Consider the following 24,129-nt stretch of genomic DNA (forward strand, 5'->3'; position numbering starts at 1 on the left):
TAGTCAATTATCCAATAAATAATTTTATCTTGACGATGTACTGGTGCTCTCCAAGGCCGGCGGCGTTCATAACGACGATGGCCCGCGAGGTGGCGCGGTGCGCGGCCGCGGCCCAGAGCGGACAGCCCTCCCCGGCGTACCACGCGCTACAGAAGGGCAGGGCCGAGGTGCTCCGCGGGATCGAGCTGCTCATTGAGAAGATGCACAGCGAGGTCGCCGAACTGCTCGTCGAGGTGCGACTCTAGACTATCTCGCTCACAGAGGCAGCCTGGATATATTCAAATAACGGCCATCCCTTTGTACTTTATACCGCATGTTCCATGGGGAATGCTCTGAGGAATTTTACCGCCACCGGAGTAGACTACCTGGAACCACTGGGTTCATCTACAGTGCGTTTCCAGAGATCTTTTTTGCCACGCACCATCCGGCTCTGGAAAGATCTCCCCTCCACGGTGTTTCCCGATCGCTTTGACATGTCCTTCTTCAAACGAAACTAAGGAGAGTATTAAACGTTAGGCAGCGGCTTGGTTCTATCCCTAGCATTGCTGATATCTATGAGCGACGGTAACCATTCACAATCAGGTGGGCCGTATGCTCGTTTGACTAAACGGGCAATAAAAAAACCAATCTACGCCCAGGATTGGACTGGATTGATTGTTTCGTGCCACTGCCCCAATGCTTTATCATCAAGTCATTCAATATACGAACCCTGGAGAGGAATAGACGTATAAACCGAAGGAAATTTTGTGAAAGATTGATGTGGTCCATTTACATCTTTTTTTTAAATATAGCCTAGATAACAATTCACGTCGCTTGTGACCCAAGCATTAGTAATGTCATAGACAATGTCAGCTACGTATTTTAGAAAAACTTAACTAAATTAATACTACTAACTCTCCAAATTGATGGTTTTAAAGGTGATGGATATAATCCTGCACTGCGTGGACCAGTCGCACCTGAAGAGTAAGGGTTTGAACGAGGTGTTCCCGGCCATCTGCCGGTACAACCAGGTCTCGCACTGCCCAGCACCAGGAGAATTGCGGTGAGTCCATAATCGTAGTAGTGTTTTGTGAGTCCGCACGGTAGGTACCGCACCCTGCCTATTTCTGCTGAATGCGTTCGGTTTGAGGAGCGCAGTCGTTGTAACTATACTTGAGACCTTAGAACTTATATCTCAAGGTGAGTGGCTCATTTACGTTGTAGATGTGTATGGCTCCAGTAACCACTTTACACCAGGTGGGCTGTGAGCTCGTCCACCTATCTATAATATAAAAATGAATTGCTGTTCGTTAGTCGCGCTAAAACTCGAGAAACGGCTGGACCGATTTGGCTAATTTTGTCTTGAATTATTGTGGAAGTCCAGAGAAGTTTAAAAGGTAGATAAATATGAAAATGCTGAGAAATTAAATAAAGCTAACAATATTGTTTTCCTTTGATTGTCCCCCGTCGGACGGATTCCTTTTGTTTTCCCTAAGCAATAAAAAAAAAGCTGTATGGTTGTGTCCCAGTCGGCAGCCACACTGGGCAGCTAGCGCTATACGAGCTGCGGGCGGGGCGCTGCCAGTCCCTGGCCGCCCACAGCGGGCCCGTCACCGCCTGCGCCTTCAGCCCCGACGGCAGGTACCTGGTCTCCTACGCAACCACCGACAACCGACTCTCCTTCTGGCAGAGCACCTCTGGTAACGCATCGCATTATTTATATCTAAAAATTTACCCTTAGAAGTAGCATTCTGTCTCGTTCTCTCGCAGGCTAAATCCTAAAGTTGGATACTTTTGTCTCTTTTTAGGGTCGCTTTTTCGTTTCATTGAATTTTAAATTATAACGGTGCTAAATAAGTTTTCACTTTTACTGCTATTTGGACGTGCTATAAGCCCGCTCGGATAGGTACCACCGTCCTGCCTATCTACTGCGTAACTCATGCATTCCGGTTCCGAAGATCCGAGACAGTCTATATACGGTTGAAAATAGCCGGTAGGCAGCGGCTTGGCTCTACCCCTGGCATTGCTGAAGTCCATGGGCGACGGTAACCACTCACCATCAGGTGGGCCGTATGCTCGTCTGCCTACAAGAGCACTAAGAAAAAAAATCGACCTCATGACTTAAATGCGCTGTGAATACGTCTGGACATACACTGAAATAGTATTTAGTTATCAATTCTAACACAACAACAAGAAACTCGTATACAGAAACAATATACAGTTTGGAAGTAGTTAACATAGCTTTTACTGGTGGTAGGACCTCTTGTGAGTCCGAGCGGGTAGGTACCACCGCCCTGCCTATTTCTGCCGTGAAACAGTAATGCGTTTCGGTTTGAAGGGTAATTTTTTTTTATTGCTTACATGGGTGGACGAGCTCACAGCCCACCTGATGTTAAGTGGTTACTGGAGCCCATAGACATCTACGACGTAAATGCGCCACCCACCTTGAGATATAAGTTCTAAGATCTCAGTATAGTTACAACGGCTCCGGGCTGCCCTACCCTTTAGACCGAAACGCATTGCTGTTGCTTAAAAAAAAAAGCTTGTAAGGCGCAGTAGTACAGTGGCCGCGTCGCCGCAGGTATGTTCGGTCTGGGCGCGGCGCAGACACGCTGCGTAAAGTGCTACAGCACGGCGCCCATGGCGGACGTGGCGCGTCTGAACCCAGCGCGTCTGGCCCGCCTCGTGTGGACCAACTCCAGGACCGTCACCCTCATGCTGGCCGACGGCTCCGAAACCCGGTTCAATGTTTGAACGATCCGACCCAGATATTCCAGACCCGGCATTGCAATTAGCAACACACGCCACCACAAAACGTATTTGTTAAAACGCAATCGCCACGTCTATATATCGTCGTTGTCAAACCAAAATCTGCTGCTATGTGCACTTTTTGAGTTTTTACTTTTTGACCTTTTCGTATAGTTCACAGCCCTATCTACCGTATAAAATAAATAAATAATAGTTAAAAATAAATAAAAAAAACACGCTTTATATAAAATTCAATAAAAAAATAGAAAATATTTTGTTTAAGATATTTTCGAAATAATAATTCTTCTACTCATATCTGTCAGAAAAATGTTTATAACTAATAATACCATACACCCCACGCTTTTTTTATAATAAAATATATATATATATTTTTTACACTATTTTCAATTTAAATTTATTAAAATTTATTTTCTATTTTTTAGTTGAGTTTTATATAAAGCGTGTTTTTTTTTGTTTATTTAAACTATTATTTATTTTTCTTTTATTAGTTAAATTTTTGCAGAAATAATCTTATCAAATTAGTGTATTGTCATCGGTCCTCGATAAATCTACAAAGTTTGAATGAAATCTGGCCGTTTAAAGTGGGTCAAAATCGCATCTAAAGGATGTCAGTTACAACAAGTGAAGCTTAATATAAAGCGTGTAAAAACTGTAATGTGTTTCATTTGATATTATAGTTCTTAAAAATTCACCTTAATATAAAATTTTTATACGAAAATGTTTTTACTCGTTAATAAAAAAATTGAGTTTGTGCACATAGCAGATTTTGGTTTGACAACGACGCTATGTCCTTGTGAATCGGTATTGTTACCACTATCGGAAGAGATTATCTGCTTTACTCTCAAATATTGGCAACTTTGATTTCGCCGTGCACAATATACAAACTTATAGTTCGATGGCCGACACTAAAACTGTATTTTTATTTCAAAGTAAACATTACGCTTTATTCAAAAACACTAGATTCTTTTTTAATTAGCTGCAGAAAGAATTAAGGATGTTTATCGGTAGTGATCAAGTTAAAAATGACGGTAGTCGAAAAAAGACAAAAAAATATTGAGTGACGTCACTGCATTAGAAATGCATTCTAAAATTCTCCCGCCGCGCTCCAACTTTTAAGTTATTTCTTGCTCAAATGTGGCTGGGATATCTTTTTGGTAGCGTCGGTTGGTATAGTCGTTAATGTTTCTATGTAACTGTACCACAGGGTGCAAATTTGTATGTAGCTTGAGCATTTGTCGCTAGGGACGCTGTTCCAACTGCATAGAAATTTGAGTTAACTTTTACGCTATCGAGAACGTTAAAAAATTCGCTCTAAACACACAAGTCGCAAGTAAATCAATGTTAACAATATTTGTTGTATGCGGCAGGCGGGTAAGTAGCTTAGTCTCGTTTGACCGTACACACTCAGAGCACAAGAGAAAATCCTATTTTGGCTTACTGTTCACTGTGGAAGTATAAAGTTGAAGTAATTAAAAAATAAAAATAACCTCATTCTTTGATATTGTTATTCATTTATTTTTAGCCCCTAGAAAATTTTATTAGAAAAATGTATATTAAATTATTAATTTTTGTTTTAGATATTTTATCAATTGATTTATTTATTTTAACACGACTATCTCAATCAATTCGGGGCATCTTTTTTTGATTTATTTTTTCGTCTATATTGTTTATTATTGTCAATAACAATTGCCGTGTTTTATTTTATGTAATAATTGTAACATTAGAAAATAAGTGACATGAACACAAAGCCTACAATTTTCATTCCATTAATAAAACTAATATAACTTTCATGTGCATATTTTTTATTTCTTTTTATCCGATAGACGCAATTAATCAAAATACGGATAAAAATATTTTTTAGTTATTATTGATGCTATTTAAAAAAAAAAACTTTACTGGTGGTAGGATCTCTTGTGAGTCCGCACGGGTAGGTACCACCGCCCTGCCTATTTCTGCCGTGAAGCAGTAATGCATTTCGGCTTGAAGGACGGGGCAACCGTTATAACTATACTGAGACCTTAGAACTTATATCTCAAGGTAGATAGTGCATTTACGTTGTAGATGTCTATCGGCTCCGGTAACCACTTAACACCAGGTGGGCTGTGACATCGTACAGCTATCTAAGCAACAAAAAAAAATTGTTTTAATTTCTAGTGTCGTATGTACATGCCTATCTTTTATTAAAGGATGACAGTACAAAATTTTAATTGACAGCATAACCTATAAAAATTGCATTTTTTTTCGCGGCTTCATAAACTTACATTTAATACATACAGGTAGTTTTCCAATTACAGAGCATAATGCGACTCAGTGACGCACAATGCCGAATTATGCTGAAGCTTAATTGGAACGTGAATTAGTTTTTTTTAGCACAGTTTTAATTAACATTGATTATTCCTAAGAAACTACGACGAAACGAAAGCCTTACAATTTTTTTTCAACATTAAATAATATTACTAACGATAATATAAACAAAATTTCGATCAATGCCGACTTAAAGAAAAAACACTTGTCAATTTTCTGTCACTGAGTCGGTATCGATTGCGAGTATCACGTGAGAGCAGTACTTCTGAGAGTGCTCGATCGTGCGAAGCGTTGCTGTAGTTGGAACATTCAACGTTGAGCATTATGCCGCATAATGCGCTCTTGTGCTGTCATTGGAAAACTACCACAGAAAAGCTCGCAAATGTATTCGGATTAATTTAAAAGTGTTTGTGCTCACATTACAGTTTTGTTTATTGAATTCATAACGTATCTATCACATTTGGTCGGATTTGCTTCTAGACTTAGTATAAATTCGGACCTAATTAACGTATTGTTGAAATGCCAATATATCACTGTTAAAGAAAAATTTTTAAAAAAAATATAATAATGGAAATTATAAGTATTATTGTTGTTTTAATATAAGACTATTTAATGAAATGTACGAACTATTTATAATAATAAATATGTTGTGAAATATGAATATTTGTGGTTTTTAAAAAATAATGAAAAGCCCATTTTATTTCCAAAAACAAAGAAAGAAAAAAAAAGAAAAAAAGGAGAAAAAAAAACACCTTATCAAATAAAAATTACAAAATTAAATATAAACTTGTGTTATTGGAACCCCATTCGGGTATAGGCCTCCTTGAGCTTACTCCACTCTTCCCTATCTTTGGCTTTGTTTCTCCATTCTTTTCCAGTTGCTGTTATTATTTCGTCGATCCATCTGCTCCTTGGTCGTCCTCTTCTTCTTTTGCCCGCTGGTCCTTCCCATGTTGTAATTTCTAATGTCCATCTTTTATCCGTATATCTCGCAAGATGTCCTGCCCAGCGCCACTTTTGTGTCAGAGCGTACCTGAGAGCATCTATCAGCTTTGTTTATTCTCTAATGTATTCGCTTCTTATCCTTTGTATTTTTTTATATTCAATAATAATAATAATAATAACTCTTTATTTATATAACACCTTAATATGTACACAGTAAAGTAATAAAACAAAAGTCGGTATATAAATCGGCGGCCTTATCGCTTCAATATACTTCTTTCCATCGCTTTCTGACAGGTCGCTAATTTTGTTTTTATTTTTGTGTTGTAAGTCCATGTTTGGCACCCATATAAGAGAGTCGGAAGAATACAGGTATCCATCACAGTCTTTTTCAGGTGAAGAGGGAAGGACCCTATTAGAATTTCCTTTAAGCTCCAGATTTTTTCCAAGTTATATTGATTCGGCGTTCGACTTGTTCTTCATCGTTGTTGTCTTTAAATGAAATTAATTTTCCGAGAGATATATATATAGCTGTTTACGTAATCTAACGGTTTGCCATACAAGCTGATTTTATCAGTACTTACTACTTAGAACTTATATCTCAAGATGGGTGGCGCATTTACGTTGTAAATGTCTATGGGTTCCAGTAACTACTTAACATGAGGTGGGCTGTGAGCTCGTCCACCCATTTAAGCAATAAAAAAAACCATCAATGTTTTTGAAGTGAAGCTTCTAATGCCACTTCCAACATGGTTGCGTTAAACGTTTAACGCTACCGTACTAGATAGAGACAGAGTGAGAGTGAATGCGCGGCACTCTCACTCGAAAGTATGCATGTGGTATACCTGATACAGGCCAGCGCGAGCGTTAGCAACGAGTAGCGTCCGATATTGTAATGAAGATTTAAAAAAGAAAAATTTTTTTTTCCTTCTATAATTTCAATTATCCTCCTCCTTGCGTCGTGTTCTCATTGCTGAGGGTCGTGACCACCCTTTTGTATCACCTTAGCACGCACGATCTTTCTCCATCCATTCTTGTCTTTGGCGGTGTGGAGGGCGTTGTGAAACGTGGAGTCAAGAGCGGTGCGGATCTGGTCGGACCAGCGTATTGGGCTGCGCCCCCGAGGTCTTTTCCCATCTACCTTACCAGTCACGATGAGCCTCTCGAGATTGCTACCATCCTTCCGTGCAATGTGACCGAAGTATTCAAGGACTCTGCGAAAACATTCGGATGACAGCCGCGTGGAGATATTGAGTTCTTGCAAGATTGATACGTTGGTCCGAAATGCTGTCCACTGAATACGCAGCATCTTTCTCCAGCACCACATCTCAAAGGCGCCAATGCGTCTGCAGTCTGCAGTCTGCAGATTTCAGTGAAAGCGCCATACGAAAAAAAACGAGAAGACTACAGTCCGTACCAGTTTGGTTTTGGTCTTTACGGATATGTTGCGATCTCTCCAGATTTTTCCGAGCTGAGTCATGGCACTCTTAGCCATACCAATTCTCCGGCGCACTTCCTTCTCGCACGGGCCATTATTACTGATGTTGGAACCCAGTTAGTTAAAATTGTCAAATGAAGAAAATCGCAATATTTCGCAATACACTGCAAAAGAAGTTTCACTTCATTGACGTGCACCAAGTTGCACGCGCATCGTTTTTTTTTTTATATCACAGCACAGACACAGCGAATAATTCGAGTTACACGACCCTTAAAACAGTACTTAATATTATATCGATTGTAAAATCCTGTGGCCTCATTTACCGTTGTAATCTATTTGTTTAGTTTTGATACGTTAGTCGATTTTAACAAGCTCAACACAAGCTACCACCAGGACCCAAACAAACTTACAAGTTTTACGTGTTTTGTCAATTAAAATTGCTTCATTGGATGTCACCAAAATAATCATTGTACATAGATTTCTATATGTTTGCTTAAAGTAGAATTATATCTTAGAATACCTTAGAACTTATATCTCAAGGTGTGTGGTGCATTTACGCTGTAGATGTCTATGGGCTCCAGTAACCACTTAACACCAGGTGGGCTGTGAGCTCGTCCACACATCTAAGCAATAAAAAAAAAGTAATCCGTTGAAAACTATAATCTGCTTGGAAATGGGTTTTAAGTTAATTAGTTACAGCGCGATTTTATTTATTGCCAAGTTAGGCGGACGACAACACAGTCCTGCTAATAATGAAGTTATTGTCATGATTCATGATCAAATTAATTAGTATTATAGAAGTCTAAAGACATTATTTGCATACCTAAGGCGCGATATCTATTCTCATTTGCATTGGAAACTTTGAAAGAATTAAGATCGAATCTAATTATAATTATGCAATAAAAAATATCATTGTCAGGTTATTTAGGGTATTATCCTCCGGAAACCCCATCGGAGCGGTCAATAAAACACTAAGTATGCATGATTATTCGCGTCAGCTACCGCGGTGGATCGCTACACGTTAACCACTGACCAAAATACGTACCTATATAGCTTATTACCAAAACTGCCTAGTAAGCTAAACGGGGTGGGCTATGATATCATTCCCCTACATCATTTTATAGATACTATACTGTAACTATACTGAGACTTTAGAACATATCTCAAGGTGTGTGGCGCATTTACGTTGTAGATGTGTATGGGCTCCAGTAACCACTTAACCCCAGGTGGGCTGTGAGCTCGTCCACCCATCTAAGCAATAAAAAAAAGATACTCAAAATCGTATTTTCTCCAATAAGATGAATGTTTGCGAGAAAAGAATCCGAGAAGAAAGAAAATTCAATAGTCAATCTACTCTTCTGTTACTATAACTCTAATAACCTGAAATAACCTAAAGTATTGTTTATATCCAGTGGTTAAAAGTAAAAAAAAGACCTTTGTCAAATAGATCAAATGATCAAATCTTGTTTAAAATCTTATTTTATGTTTAACTCTTTTTTTATACTAGAGGTCCCGCAGTAGTCGAAATTCGACTAATTAATTGGAATTGTAAGTTTGTACACTATTATGATTGTATTTTATACTTCTTTAATCACAAATTTCGCCAAGACTACACTATAAAAAATATGAACAAAACAAACAATATTTATTCTATTCTCAATTTGACAACAGACGTCAAGAACAAAAGTTTGACAATACAAAATAGTATGCATGCGTGTGTGCGTCAAATACATGGTAGTGTGTGTAATGGTTTTTTATTGCATTTTTTAGGCATAATTTAAAAAAAATATTAGCATTCTGCACTTCTTCTCTATATTCTCTATAAGTGTGGAAAATTTCATACTCCTCCGTCCGCGCAATTTTCGTAAAAAGGGATACAAAGTTTTTGCTTCACGTATTAATATATAGATAGGTACAGTTAATCAAAGTGCAATGAAAGCAGTTCTGTTTGTCAAGGAAAGCGAATTTAAAAACGTATTATGCGTCAAAATTGGCGCGCTTCCTGTCACCCTTACCTTACCGCCCTTGAATGAATACCACTTACTTTTTCACTCTGCGGTGCTAGTATAAAAACATGCGGCGACGTAATGAGAGCATTCAGTAGCCTTCGCGCAGTCCACTACAGAAGTGCACGATGAGAGTTCTGGTTAGTCGAGCGCTTGTTATTACGGGGCGACTTTGTTAGTTGTCAGTTGATGTGACGAGCGGTGTGTCCGGTGACTCTGGTCAGAAGTGGTATGTGATGTTGTCTTGTGTGTTGCAGATCCTAGCCGCCGCCTTCCTCGCCTCCGCCGCAGCCGTTCCCTCGGGAGCGCTGCTGGCCGGACACTACAGCCACGGACTCGTGGCTCACGGAGTCGTGGCCCACGGGCTCGCCCCCGCCGCCCCCACCATCTCCCCCGGAGACCTCCACGGCGCCGCCATCGACGCTCACGTTGAGGCCTCCGACCACGTCCGCGCCGCTGCCGACGCCGCCCGTGAATATCACGACCAGGCCGCCGAGATCCACGGCCAAGCCGTCAACGCAGCCGAAGACCACTCCTGGCAGGCGGTCGACGCTGTCAAGACCGTCGAGGCACAACTGGACGGTGCCGCCGCCGGAGCCGCCCCCGTTCTCGCCAAGCAACTCGCTGGTCACGTAGCCGCCCCCGTGGTCGCCCACGCTGCCTATGGCGTCGCTCCCGTTGTTGCCCACGCTGGATACGCTGCCCCAGTAGCTTATGGTGCTCCAGTGCTCGGACATGCCGCGTACGCTCCCGCCCTCGCCGCCAGCAAGACGGTGGTCTCCCAGTCTCTGACCCAGTCCCATCCCGCCCAGATCACTCCTCTGGTCGCCTACGCCGGCCACGGTCTCGGCTATGCTCACGGACTCACCCACGGACTCGCTCACGGATGGTAATCTGTGATACAAACCTTTGACGCCAAATTACCTAATACCCATCTAGTTGGAATTGTAAATAAAATTGTGCAGGCGAGAGAGGATGTGTGTAAAATAAATAAATAAATAAATAAAAACGTTTTTGTTTTCGCTTGACCGTAATCTGTCCACAATTAAACAGAACTCTATATTTGGAGTGAATAACGATACATACAGATGACGAGAGAACGTTGACTGAATTAATAATTTTTATTTTGGCATCGCATATTGCAATCGTTGCAATGAAATACAAAAGTATCCGTCACAGCAATATCTATATATTAATACGTGAAGCAAAAACTTTGTATCCCTTTTTACGAAAATTGCGCGGACGGAGGAGTATGAAATTTTCCACACTTATAGAGAACATAGAGAAGAAGTGCACAATGCTAATATTTTTTTTAAATAATGCATAAAAGATACATTAAATCGATAAAGAAAACATTACACACACTACATACCATGTATTTGACGCACACACGCATGCATACTATTTATTGTCAAACTTTTGTTCTTGACGTCTGTTGTCAAATTGAGAATAGATTAAATATTGTTTGTCTTTATTAATATTTTTTTATAGTGTAGCCTTGGCGAAATTTGTGATTATAGAAGTATAAAATACAATCTTAATAGTGTACAAACTTACAATTCCAATTAATTATAGTCGAATTTCGACTACTGCGGGACCTCTAGTAAATATAACTTTGCATTTTGTCAATAGATTTTCGTCAAAAACAATAGAAACACTGTCAGAAGAGAATTAATTTCCTAATTGCGATTAAGTGGCGGTTTTTTTTTTATTGCTTAGATGAGTGGAGCTCATAGCCTACCCGGTGTTAAGTGGTTACTGAAGCCAATAGACATCTACAACGTAAATGCGCCAGGCACCATAAGATATAAGCTCTAAGGTTTCAAGTTTAGTTACAACGGCGGCCCCACCCTTCAAACCGAAACGCATTACTGCTTCACGGCAGAAATAGGCAGGGCGGTGGTACCTACCCGCGCGGACTCACAAGAGATCCTACCACCAGTAATAGAATTATCTTTATCAAACTAAAATGCAAACACTTCGAATTCTGTACGATGGAAACAGAAACGCGGAATAGATATAGACGGACGACATAACAGAGCTTTGTTTATTATAGCTAACAAGATTATTACAACTATTATTACAACCTCGAGACTGCCTCAAATTCCATACCGGAACGTTATCCGGATATTATTAAGGTCATAATTTATATTCGAAAGTAATTCAAGGTTACGTAAGTTATGCTCCGTAATTATGTGTCTAGTACTTTAATTAAGCACGCAGGACGAAGTTTTGACGTTCTTTTTAAGATAATAGTACATTGTGTACGTTTTAAACGCGAGAGGAAATGTCCTACTTTTTTCCCGCGGTGCACATACTATTTTTTCTCCTACCAGGCCGAAAGTTCGTACTCATAAAAAAAACAATTTAACTGTTTTTTTATTTTTAAATAAACTACTACTAATTGATTAAGAGCTGTCTGATGAACTCATCTTTGTTTAATACTTCACTATTAAATTTTACTGCCTTTTGTTTATATCACTTTTACACTAAACACAATATTGCAAATTACCCGAGCACAACAATGGCGGAGAATTTTAGGTGCGTGAGAGCAGACGTAGACACTAACGCGCATGCGCACTTGTCAGTACCCAGGGAGGAAAAGTTACTTTCTTCCTTGTACAGCGGGAGGAAAACCGAACTTTCGGCTTAGGTTGGAGAAAAAAAACGTTTACGCTTTGATTTTGGCGTCCAAATCTCAATTATACTATAGTGTAATGGCTATCCAACTCTTCGAAGCGGAATACATGATTGCTTCACGACAGGAACAGACTGAGCGAGAGGTCATTTACCTTGGCCTATATAGGAAGCCTAAGAACCTATATAAGGGGAAGACTAACTAGCGCCAGTGATAGAGAAAATAAAGAATAGAAGGTTATTGTAGTATGGATATATCAAATCAAATCAAAAAAATATTATTCAACATAAATGAAAGTACATACTTGTTGAACGTCAAAAAGACCTACCGCCAATTTACAAAAACTAGCCTCCGTCCTGAGAAAAATTGGCAAGAAACTCAGCGGGCATGTTTTTTTTTTTAATATTAGTTTTTTTTATATAAATTTTTTACAATGAGTAGTATTATAACGTAAAAATTATTACAATATTGAAATGCCCGGAGCGAGCAACTCATTCCCACTTTGTGCAATCTTCTAGATAATCATTGACTTTATAGTAAGCTTTATTGCACAGATGTTCTTTAATAGTTTTCTTAAACCTATGTATATGTAGGTTCTGAACATCTTGTGGGATTTTGTTGTACAGGCGCAGAGGTTGTAAGCTATGCGAAGAGAAGATCATGTGGCCCAAAAGACCGTGAAAGTAGACAGTAATGCAGGAAGGGTCCGTCCTAACAAGGCTAGGCGTGGAGAAAGGGGGCATGCTGCACTGAACTCGAACAGTGGGATGAAGGTATGAAAAAGGATATGGTACCTAGGTTCACTTGACGCCCTACGATATTACCTTTTATAGAATTAAAAGTACAATTAGTTATCATTACAAAACTAACTGTTTTTTTTCATTTATATCCTATGCGTTTATTCATATAGTGTATTATGTTTAAATGTTATAGTTATTTTTGGGTATCGTTGCAGTGTTTGCATGCGAGATCCACTTCATTTTCGTTCAATACGCATTAAGAATAAACAATATTTTTGTTCAATGTTAGATAATGAAATACGTACTTGACAAATGCTTGCGATTGACTTCCACGATGAAGGAATACAATCGTGTAATAAAAATCAAAACGGGTAGGTACCACCACCCTGCCTATTTCTGCTGTGAAACAGTACATAATGCATTTCGGTTTGAAGGGTGGAGCAGTCGTTGTAACTATACTGAGACCTTAGAACTCATATCTCAAGGTGGGTGGCGGTGTTTATGTTGTAGGTGTCTATAGACTCCAGTAACCACTTAACACCGGGTGGGCTGTGAGCTTGTCTACCCGTCTAAGCAATAACAGCAGATTCATTGAATTGATATATATATCTGTTAGAAAAAAACTGAGTGAAAACAAATTAAATGAAATGTCTCCAAACTAGACTTATTTTTTAGTATTTCCAGATGTGCTCTTCATAGTCTTGCAATTTGAAATACGTTGTGCATTTCTCCATGTTCCATTTTTGTATTCGGCCCAATGCCGCTGAGGGAATTTATATAGAGTCCCTTCTTTATTTCGCCGTATAGTCGTGTTTTATGTAATTGACACCGCAGTTGGAACAATAGAAATTTTATTGTTGTAAATGCGGCATAAACAATTCTATGTAATTATATTATATTAGTTATTAAACACATTACATAATTAATTATAAATTATTTTACGTTTTAAATTTTCGGCGGTAAAAAGGTCCCGTATCACAGACTATATTCTTTTTCCCACCTCTCGTGCGTTCCGGCTTACGCATCATAAAAATGTGCGTTCATAAACGCCACACCGCTTTGGTCCACAAAAATTTCCGTAGCACTAATCCGCAAACTCGCTCGTCCAAAATAATACGATACAATAAATTTACTTGTTGCTAATTCATAGCCCACTGATAAGAAAAATGACAGCAAATAAAACACAGTTATATCATTCTACATTTTATTACACAACAATTTTACAAATATCCCAATTTCCATTGATCAGCGTACATACGTTGGCACTCTGCGACTAACGTGGTATGGAATGTTCGATAATTCACAGTTTACATCTTCTAAAGTGCGAGTTTCTTAACGTTCTCGATGGCGTAAAAGTTAACCCAATTTAGTATGCAGTTGGAACAGCGCCCCTAGCGACAAACGTAGACAAACGATCCCGTTCCATACAAATATGAGCTAACTTTTACGCTATGGAGAACTTTTTTTATTGCCCTTGTAGGCAGACGAGCATACGGCCTACCTGATGGTAAGTGGTTACCGTCGCCCATGGACTTCAGCAATGCCAGGCAGAGCCAAGCCGCTGCCTACCGCTACCGAACGTTAAAAAACTCGCACTAAGCACAAAGTTGAAGTCTAACCAACGCGATCAAGTTGAACGTGTAACTTAACCCACAGACACAGCCCACTGAGTTTCTCGTCGGTTCTTCTCAGTGGGACGCGTTTCCGAGCCGGTGGTAGATTCAGCGAAGCACTGCCCTTGCTAGGGCTAGTATTAGCAAAGTATCCCAGGCTGAGCCCTATGAGCTCGCCTACGCGTTCGCTGAAGCTGCCATAATTCGCGAGGTTATTAGCAATGGGTAGGCAAGTCCATATTCTCCACACCAGTTCAATTCTAATCACTACATAGCATAAAACAAAGTCGCTTTCTCTGTCCCTATATCTGTCTGTCCCTATGTATGCTTAAATCTTTAAAACTACGCAACGGATTTTGATGCGTTTTTTTTTTAATAGATGGAGTGATTGAAGAGGAAGGTTTATATGTATAATAACATCCATTAAATAGTCGAGAAATCAATAATAAATCACAGTTTCCGAAGCGAAGTGAGGGCGGGTAGCTAGTTTAAGCATAAAGTTGAACAGAGATATGACGAAAATCGACTAATTGTATGTACTTAAAATTTAATTATTTTGGTATCTAGTGAGTGTTTGTAAAGTATGTCTTATAATAGGCTATCAGATTTACGTCTCAATATACCCGGCAACGTTTAGTTTGGTGCCTATGTATGTTAAAACGCATGAATCGCAATGTTTTTTTAAATATCTAAAATAGATTACAGTATTATTACACGGAGAATATACAGCCAGTCGTCCAATAAATGCAGTAACAATAGCAAGTCTCCTCATTGATCTATTCTTTCTTAGTAACAATAAGATTACAAGATGCCAGACTTGATACCATAAAATTGCCACATCTGGCACAAGGATAATATGTTATAACACATCGACAATTACACTTAAAAATTACAAGATTTACCCGTACACAAAATTTTAAATATAATTACGTTCTATCCATATATTTATAGTTTATAAACACTGAATATATATGAAGGGTGTATTAAGTATTACGTGCGTCGCAGGCCGCGGCTTACACTGCACTGAAGTCATAATTCTATAATTAAAACAGAAAAAAAATGTTGCCAATCTAAATCTAAAAAAGCGAACATCAACAAAAATTCATATCTTTTTGTTTTTGCGTTATAAGAAAACTCAAGACACTTTCACGTGTCAAATATTTTTTTAAATTAAAAAAAAATTAATAACAAGTACCCGTATATTACGAGAAACGTTTCAAAATATGACATCATCGCGAAACGTACTGCTAAATATATGCAATAAGTTTTTTTTTTACTCTTTTCATATGCAAATTATATTTGGTAAAAAACATTGGTATTAGAGAAAACACTAAGCGCCCCCAAAGAGTGCACATAACAAATATTGGTGTGACAACGACGATTGTTTTATTGAAAAGTTCACTCCGATTATTTTGAAGTGAAAACTTCTTTAGAATCGTTGTGATTTCAAACCGGATGCAACGGAAAAAACGACAGGTAAGAGACAAAATACAAAAATGTGTAGGATGAAGCCAGCAAAGAATGAGACAGAAATATACATACTATTTAATACAGCGCCATCTGTGAGATTTTTTAATACTAACGTGTGTATGAAAGCTCTTGTAGTGAATTTTAATTTAGGATTATACGTGAAATTAAAATATCAATTCACAGAGGGCGCTACCTTACAATTATTTACTAATGACAAAATTTTACATATACTTAAGACGTTTAGGATAATTGTATTTTAATTTTGAAAGGTTTCACTTCTACCACGTGTGAATTGCACACATTTTGTTTTTTTTTGAACAAGAACTATTCAAAATAACTAAACTGAAAATAGTTTTAGATCATTATATGTATATTAATTTTTAGTTTGTTCGATCGTATGGTATACGAACACTAGCAAAACTAAAAACTTCTAACGTGATCAATTACGAAATAAAAACAAAATTACTTCTGAATTATATTATCCATTTTATTGTACTTCAGACGTTTTGAATTTTTCCTTATAGCGCATATTCCAAGAAAAGTTTGCAAACACGAGAATTAATATGGTAGTTTTCCAATGACAGCACAAGAGCGCATTATGCGGCATAATGCTCAACGTTGGATGTTCCAACTACAGCAACGCTTCGCACAACCGAGCACTCTCAAGAGTACTGCTCTCGCGTGATACTCGCAATCGATACCGACTCAGTGACAGAAAATTGACTAGTGTTTTTTCTTTAAGTCGGCATTGATCGAAATTTTGTTTATATTATCGTTAGTAATATTATTTAATGTTGAAAAAAATTGTAAGGCTTTCGTTTCGTCGTAGTTTCTTAGAAATAATCAATGTTAATTAAAACTGTGCTAACTTAGCGCACTCTGCTGATGCATTTGAAAACTAATTCACGTTCCAATTAAGCTTCAGCATAATTCGGCATTGTGCGTCACTGAGTCGCGTTATGCTCTGTAATTGGAAAACTACCTATAGGTTTAATATCTATCGAAAACAATTTAAAGTCCTTCAATAAAAATCCTAAGGAAAAAAAACAGGTAACATTAATCAAATATCCAATTAAACAATCCTTTTAGAACCGTATCTACATTCCAGAATAGAAGTCCATAAATATGTAAGAATACACAACTTCACTCCTCGAATTCCCGCCAAAAAGTCCATAAATATGTAAGAATATGTGTTCGAACCCTAAAATTATACGACCAAGGCCTAAACTATAAAAGATAATATAACTTGTCAGTATAGATTTTCCACTGTTTATTATAAAATTTTAAAGGTGACGTCATATGACAGTAGTTTAAGAACCAGCTGATTTAATACAAAAAAAACGATACTATAAAAGATGCTATATTAGCTTAGATTTATGTGACGTAAAATATAATCTAATATTAAAAATCAGAAGAAGAACCATTTAAAAAAATTACAGTTGGGACACGTTTACAGAGACTTAAAACAATGACTCACGCACACCATGTCCACGACTACCTTCTCTCACGAACGCCACCGATCGAATGAATGTTTCGAGCAAAGGCGTTGCTATTTATAGGCACCTGGCGCGATGACGTAACTCTCGCCCCACCGCCTGACGTCACTGAGTAGAGGGGCCGAGTAGTGACAAATTCTCTAACACGGCCTCTCCTGACAGCTGAACGGCCTCGTCAGCTAGGTTCCCTTCAGGCTGGTCTCCCTCGACCACCCCAATCTGGTCTTCCTGTTCCTCTTCAACACGATCACCATGGGACTCATTCTCATTGGATAAGTGCCCATTGTGTTCATCGTCATTTAAAACAGAAAACTCTTAGTAAGCTGCTCAATGTTTGTTCTTGCTATTATTAGTAGTCACCCACTCCAACCAGACCACAAGTTTGCACTTCAAGTGATCATATCAGAATAGGCGGCCACCAATATCCGTATACGTTAGGCACATACGGTATAGAAAAACGCTTAAAGTTAATTGTCAATTGCCAAATGCCAACAAACATTGAAACATAACCGTTAGCATTACCATCCAATAACCACTATCGGGGTTTTTAGAGGGCAATATCAACTACGAAGCGTTGCCACAATGTCGGGGCATTGCCACAATGTCGGGGCAGAACAACAGCCACAATGTCGGGGCATTGCCACAATGTCGGGGCAAAACAACAGCCACAATGTCGGGGCATTGCCACAATGTCGGGGCATTGCCACAATGTCGGGGCAAAACAACAGCCACAATGTCGGGGCATTGCCACAATGTCGGGGCAAAACAACAGCCACAATGTCGGGGCATTGCCACAATGTCGGGGCAAAACAACAGCCACAATGTCGGGGCATTGCCACAATGTCGGGGCAAAACAACAGCCACAATGTCGGGGCATTGCCACAATGTCGGGGCAAAACAACAGCCACAATGTCGGGGCATTGCCACAATGTCGGGGCAAAACAACAGCCACAATGTCGGGGGTTGCCAGGATTCTGTAACACGGCCACTCCCGACGGCGAGGCGTCCCCGACCGCTTCATCCCTCAGCAGAAGCATATCTCCTCCAGCTACGTCAGAGCTTGCATCAACAAGGTCACCCTCTGCAACGTAACAAAAAAAATTACACCCAGACCTCAATCCCTACTACAGACGCAAGCGTGCACTCTTACATCTGCAGCGAGGACGAGCCAAAGATAAACATTTGAAGTGAGAAGAATAGATATCGCACAACTGTCCCAAACTGCGCAATTTGAAACACCTGCACGATTCCTTTACTGAGTTAGCCTGTCAGGAAACGTCTAAAACAGTAGCGCGCTGTTGTCGGCAATATTCACCGATACAGATACTGAACATTACAGACACAACACAGCTAAACAGTAGGGACGCAAGATCCGGCCGAATCCGCATCTACCATACTGCTCAAAAAAATAAACGGGAAGTAAAGCACCGTCGTGCCCACCTCAACCTCAAAAATGGGAAGTAAAGCACCGTCGTGCCCACCTCAACCTCAAAAATGGGAAGTAAAGCACCGAAGTGCCTACCTCGACCTTCACATATTAATTTCGAAGAAAAGGCTGCATGTCACCAGGGTCCACTCGTAAGGATGATGTGGAAGCAGGGCAGCCGTCCCAGCTCCAATCTGCTCACACGATGCGAGGCTGCACCACGTGTGGCGGGCGTCCCGCTCGACCGTCCTGATAGATAATCCGTTGGGTAGTCCGCAGCAGCAGGCCGCAGACTAAGCGACATCGCCCTCTGCGTCACTGCCAGTCGTACGGCACCGTGAAGTTGGCGGCTCGCGAGCATCACGTGCAGTGTGCACACGAGCAGTACGTGCGGTATGCACGCTAGAAACAGGCGAGCGCGCGCAGGCAGCGGCACGCGAGCAACACGCGCAGTCTGCACGCAAGAAGTGAGAGCGCGCGCAGTATGCACGTCTGAAGCAGGCGAGCGCGCGCAGCCAGCGGCACGCGAGCAACACGTGCAGTATGCACGCCAAAAGTAGATGAGCGCGCGCAGGCAGCGGCACGCGAGCAACACGTGCAGTATGCACGCCAAAAGTAGATGAGCGCGCGCAGGCAGCGGTACGCGAGCAGTGCGCGCATTTTGCACGCCAGAAGTAGGCAAACGCGCACAGTTATGGCACGCGAGCAACACGTGCAGTATGCACGCCAAAAGTAGATGGGCGCGCGCAGGCAGCGGTACGCGAGCAGTGCGCGCATTTTGCACGCCAGAAGTAGGCAAACGCGCACAGTTACGGCACGCGAGCAACACGTGCAGTATGCACGCCAAAAGTAGATGGGCGCGCGTAGGCAACGGCACGTCGCTTGCGTGCTACTGCCGCAGGAACCATTGAGGGGCCCGAGCTGGCGACAATGCCCGTGAGGCACCATCCTCACCATTGGGTAAGGTCCACGGATTGAGAAAAGTATGAAAGCATCAAAGTAAGCAGTAATTGTAAAACAAAACAAAGTTCAGAGTTTTACTCTACTGTGGGCTATTTGAGTCTTTTATCCCACTTCTGATATTAAAAATCAGAAGAAGAACCATTTAAAAAAATTTACAGTTGGGACACGTTTACAGAGACTTAAAACAATGACTCACGCACACCATGTCCACGACTACCTTCTCTCACGAACGCCACCGATCGAATGAATGTTTCGAGCAAAGGCGTTGCTATTTATAGGCACCTGGCGCGATGACGTAACTCTCGCCCCACCGCCTGACGTCACTGAGTAGAGGGGCCGAGTAGTGACAAATTCTCTAACACTAATATATAAAATTCTCGTGTCACAGTTTTCGTTGCCATACTCCTCCGAAACGGCTTGACCGATTTTGATGAATTTTTTTGTGCTTATCCGGTATCTATGAGAATCGGCCAACATCTATTTTTCATCCCCCTAAATGTTAGGGGTAGTCCACCCCTAAATTTTTTTATTTATTTTTTAGACAAAATTTTTAATTTCTATTTTTTTATGATACAACATACAAAAATACATACAATCCTCAATTTTCACCCTTCTACGATCAACCCTTATTTTTTATTTGCTAATTAAAAACTTTAATTTTTTTTTGCGTGAATTTTGTTTTTATTTTGTCATGACGTAGAATAAAAAAAATCATATTACTCTGAAATTTTCACCCCTCTACGATCAACCCCTATTTTTATTTGTTAATTATAAACTTTAATTTTTTGGGCAAGATTTTCATTTTTATTTTGTCATGAATTAAAATAAAAAATCTGATGTTACTCTCAATTTTTCATCCCTCTATGATCAACCCCTATTTTTTGTTAATTATAAACATTAATTTTTTTGGCAAGTTTTTTATTTAGTTTTATCATGACTTAAAATAAAAAAAATCATATTACTCTCAATTTTCACTCTTATACGATCAACCCCTATTTTTCCATCCGCAATAAGGTTGCAAGATGGCAATCAAATATTATAATTGTAGTACGATAAATTCTTATTCAGAGTTTATAATTTCAAGTTCCTTTAATTATGATTTTCTTTAAATTGAATTTGATCTCCCGCGCTCGCCGGTCGACTACTGATCAACTATCAATCGATCAGCTATCATATCGATAGCAGTAGGGATGGGGACGAAGCCGGTCTCCTGTCTTACTTACTCACTATACATCATAGATTATACACTTAATATATTTGAGAGCTATACAATACTATAATGAGATAAATAAAAGATAAATATAAATGAAAGACGATATGGGTAGGAGGGGAGTGAGCGAAGAAATGGTATATGATAGAAGAGTATGGAAGGAGAAAACATGTTGCGCCGACCCCAGGTGACTGGGAGAAGGGCAGGATAATGATGATGATACAATACTATACATTTTTCAGCCATGTTTTGTTGGTTTTATTTGTGTATCAATAGTATATTCAGTAGGTCTGAGAATCGGCTACTATCTATTTTTCATACCCCTAAGTGAAAAGGGTTGTCCACCCCAAACATTTATTTTTTATTTTAATTTTTTGGATATATTTTTTTGTTTATAATGAGGTATTATGTGGTTAAATGAGGTTTTTATTTCTACAGTAGAATTTCCCTAGAAATCTTATTTAAGGCAACACAACGTTTGCCGGGTCAGCTAGTGTTATATAAAATATAGCAGAAGAGGAGGGAAATTAATAACAAAAATACAATGAATATAGAGAGATACAAGAACATCCAAAACAATTTTAATTTATTACATATATTCAATAAGTATTTATATTGACAGACCAGTGTGTTAAGATTAATTCTCGTTCGCATCAAATAAAAATAAAAAACTAAATTTGTTTTCTATATTAATGATTACAACTTTTCAAATTGAACATTACAAATTGCGATCGGCACTAATGTATCGACGCGACTTTTACAACGATATGACATCTTTTGAAACTTCAACTAGCATTAGTCGCGAGACCGAAGTAAATAGATAAAGCACATACAAATTTCAATGTGAATATGCTTGATTGATTAGCAAAAAGATCAATGCTTACGTTTCAGATACCGACCGGTAAATAGGACAATAAACTTAATTCAAAGATTTTTTTTTATTGCTTATATGACTGGACGGGCTCATAGCCCATCTGGTGTTAAGTGGTTACCGGAGCCCATAGACATCTACAACCACCCACCTTGAGATATAAGTTCTAAGGTCTCAGGTATAGTTACAACGGCTACCCCGCCCTTCAAACCGAAACGCATTACTGCTTCACGGCAGAAATAGGCGGGGTGGTGGTACCTACGCGTGCGGACTCACAAGAGGTCCTACGACCAGTAAGATAACAGTTTAAAAACTTGATTAGCTTACCCTCTATAGTTAATCGGAGCGAAATTCGCGACTACATGACTAACGGACTGAAACCTTTTTTGTTATTAGACCGGGTGAAGGCAGCCCCCCTGGGTTTGAGTGTGTAGGTAGATTTAACGACAGTAGAAAGATCTTCCACCGAGCGGGTGATATTGCTCGGTAGACTGACGGATTGAAAGTTGTTTTTTTTCCTAACTATGCTGATAGCCTTGAGAGGCTATTTCGGCTTCTCCTTGACGTGTAGGTGAGCTCACGGGGATCAAACCGAAGTGTAGCTAACACTGGCCCTAGCAAGAGCCGTGCTTCACAGAACCTACCACCGGATCGGAAACGCGACCCACTGAGAAGATCTGGCGAGACACTCAGTGGGCTGTCTATGGGTTAATTCACTCGTCGAGCCCTTCGTCGCAAGCGACGGGTTCGACGAGGACGGTGACCGGTGCTTGTGATACCTAAAAGCACCGGTAATGGATCGGGTATGCCGAATGTTATTGTTCTGAACTTGTACTTAAGTATATAGAAATTATAATTATTACTAATTAAAATATTTTGTTATTTTCGATTAACAATCCCTAGGAACCGTTGCATTTCGCCCGCTCCGCTACCCACTGCTAATAGTTACACAACTACCATATACATATCTTCATTAATGATTCCCTGTGCAGTTTTTGCACCGTACTTTTTTAAATCATATTTACCACTCCGCGAAAACTTAGTGGACATATGCATGCTTTACCACAACCATTGTTGTTGGAAGAGGGATTTTTTCGCTAATGTCCGACGAAACCTGGTCAAATGCATAACTTCAATTTAATAGGCTAAAAAGGGAAAATAGTCTTGGTTCAATAATTTTAATTACAAGTAAATCTACAATAACACACTCGCTAATGTTATACATACAGACACGCCTACATAAATTACCGATATATTTTATTAGTAAGATTAAGTATTGTAGATTTTGTTTCTACTTCCTAATTCGAACTTTAGATGTGTGACCTATATTAAAAAGCCAGAAATACGGCTTATACGATAAAATCAATGCTTAGTGTAGAGATAACTGGGAAATCGTATCTCATTAAAAAGTTTGAAATTTGCAACACCAGTCATCATCATCATCATGCTTTCCTATTACCCTCTGCTGGGGTGTAGGGCTCGAATCAAATTTTTCCATTTATATCGGTCTTGGGCAGTCTGTTCTAGCTCCTCCCACGTCATGCCCAAGACCCCTAGCTCCTGCTCCACCGAGCGACGCCAAGTTGTTCTGGGGCAACACCAGTGGTAAACATAATTATATCGATACAGTTGGTATTATTACCTACCAGCAAATTTATTTATTGGTATAGCATATAACCTTTGAAAAGCATACCAAGAAGTTTAAAGTACATCTTAAGCTGCTTTCAGACTACGCTATGCTATTTTTATTTTATTTTATTTAACACCAACAGCAATACACACAAAACATTCAAGCTTAAAATTAGCATGTATAAAATTAAGTACTGGTATGTTAGCCAATTACAAACATGGATGTTGCGGATAATAACATGTACTTTTAGGTTAGGAATTGTGTTCTTTTTTTGTACCTAAATATAATATTGCAGAGTGAAGTTGCCACAATGAAATATATATATATGAAAATATAGGATGAAAGATAGATAGATAAGATAAAGTAGGCACTAGTCACTTTTGATTACCATAATCGGGATCCAGATCAATGATATTTTAATAAACTGTTTTGCATTGTACTAATTAATCAATAAAATTTGATTACAAACATGTACAGTAATCTCTTATAGCACATTGCAATCGCATGTAGTATGTATTTTTCAATCGTATGTATTTTTTATTTTATTGCTTAGATGGGTGGACGAGCTCACAGCCCACCTGATATTAAGTGGTTACTGGAGCCAATAGACATCTACGACGTAAATGCGCCACCC

The 24,129-nt window shown here is 39.4% G+C and overlaps 2 protein-coding genes across 5 annotated transcripts in view; both read left to right on the top strand.

Moving 5' to 3' along the window:
• Rbcn-3B (WD repeat-containing protein Rbcn-3B) overlaps positions 1-5,713 on the top strand; it is a 128,949-nt gene extending 123,236 nt beyond the window's left edge. For 3 of the 4 annotated variants that reach the window (XR_016324377.1, XR_016324380.1, XR_016324379.1), the window contains 4 exons: positions 56-233; positions 918-1,042; positions 1,508-1,679; positions 2,561-5,713. Coding sequence is in view for 1 of the 4 variants with exons in the window: in XM_089733821.1 (XP_089589947.1) it covers positions 56-233; positions 918-1,025; positions 1,490-1,679; positions 2,561-2,733 (649 nt within the window). In the remaining 3 variants the exon portion in view is untranslated. Of the gene's footprint in view, positions 1-55; positions 234-917; positions 1,043-1,489; positions 1,680-2,560 lie in introns of all 4 variants that reach the window. The other variant, XM_089733821.1, reaches the window with a different exon arrangement.
• A 3,704-nt stretch (positions 5,714-9,417) lies between these two features.
• On the top strand, positions 9,418-10,445 carry CPH2 (cuticular protein hypothetical 2). Its single transcript, XM_028177945.2, has 2 exons — positions 9,418-9,578; positions 9,696-10,445. Exons 1-2 carry the CDS (start codon positions 9,567-9,569, stop codon positions 10,329-10,331), a joined length of 648 nt encoding a protein of 215 aa, XP_028033746.2. The 5' UTR covers positions 9,418-9,566; the 3' UTR covers positions 10,332-10,445.
• Positions 10,446-24,129: the final 13,684 nt, after the last annotated feature.

Source organism: Bombyx mandarina, chromosome 02 (genome assembly GCF_030267445.1).
Source record: "Bombyx mandarina strain Sakado chromosome 02, ASM3026744v2".
In the NCBI taxonomy this organism is placed as follows: domain Eukaryota; kingdom Metazoa; phylum Arthropoda; class Insecta; order Lepidoptera; family Bombycidae; genus Bombyx; species Bombyx mandarina.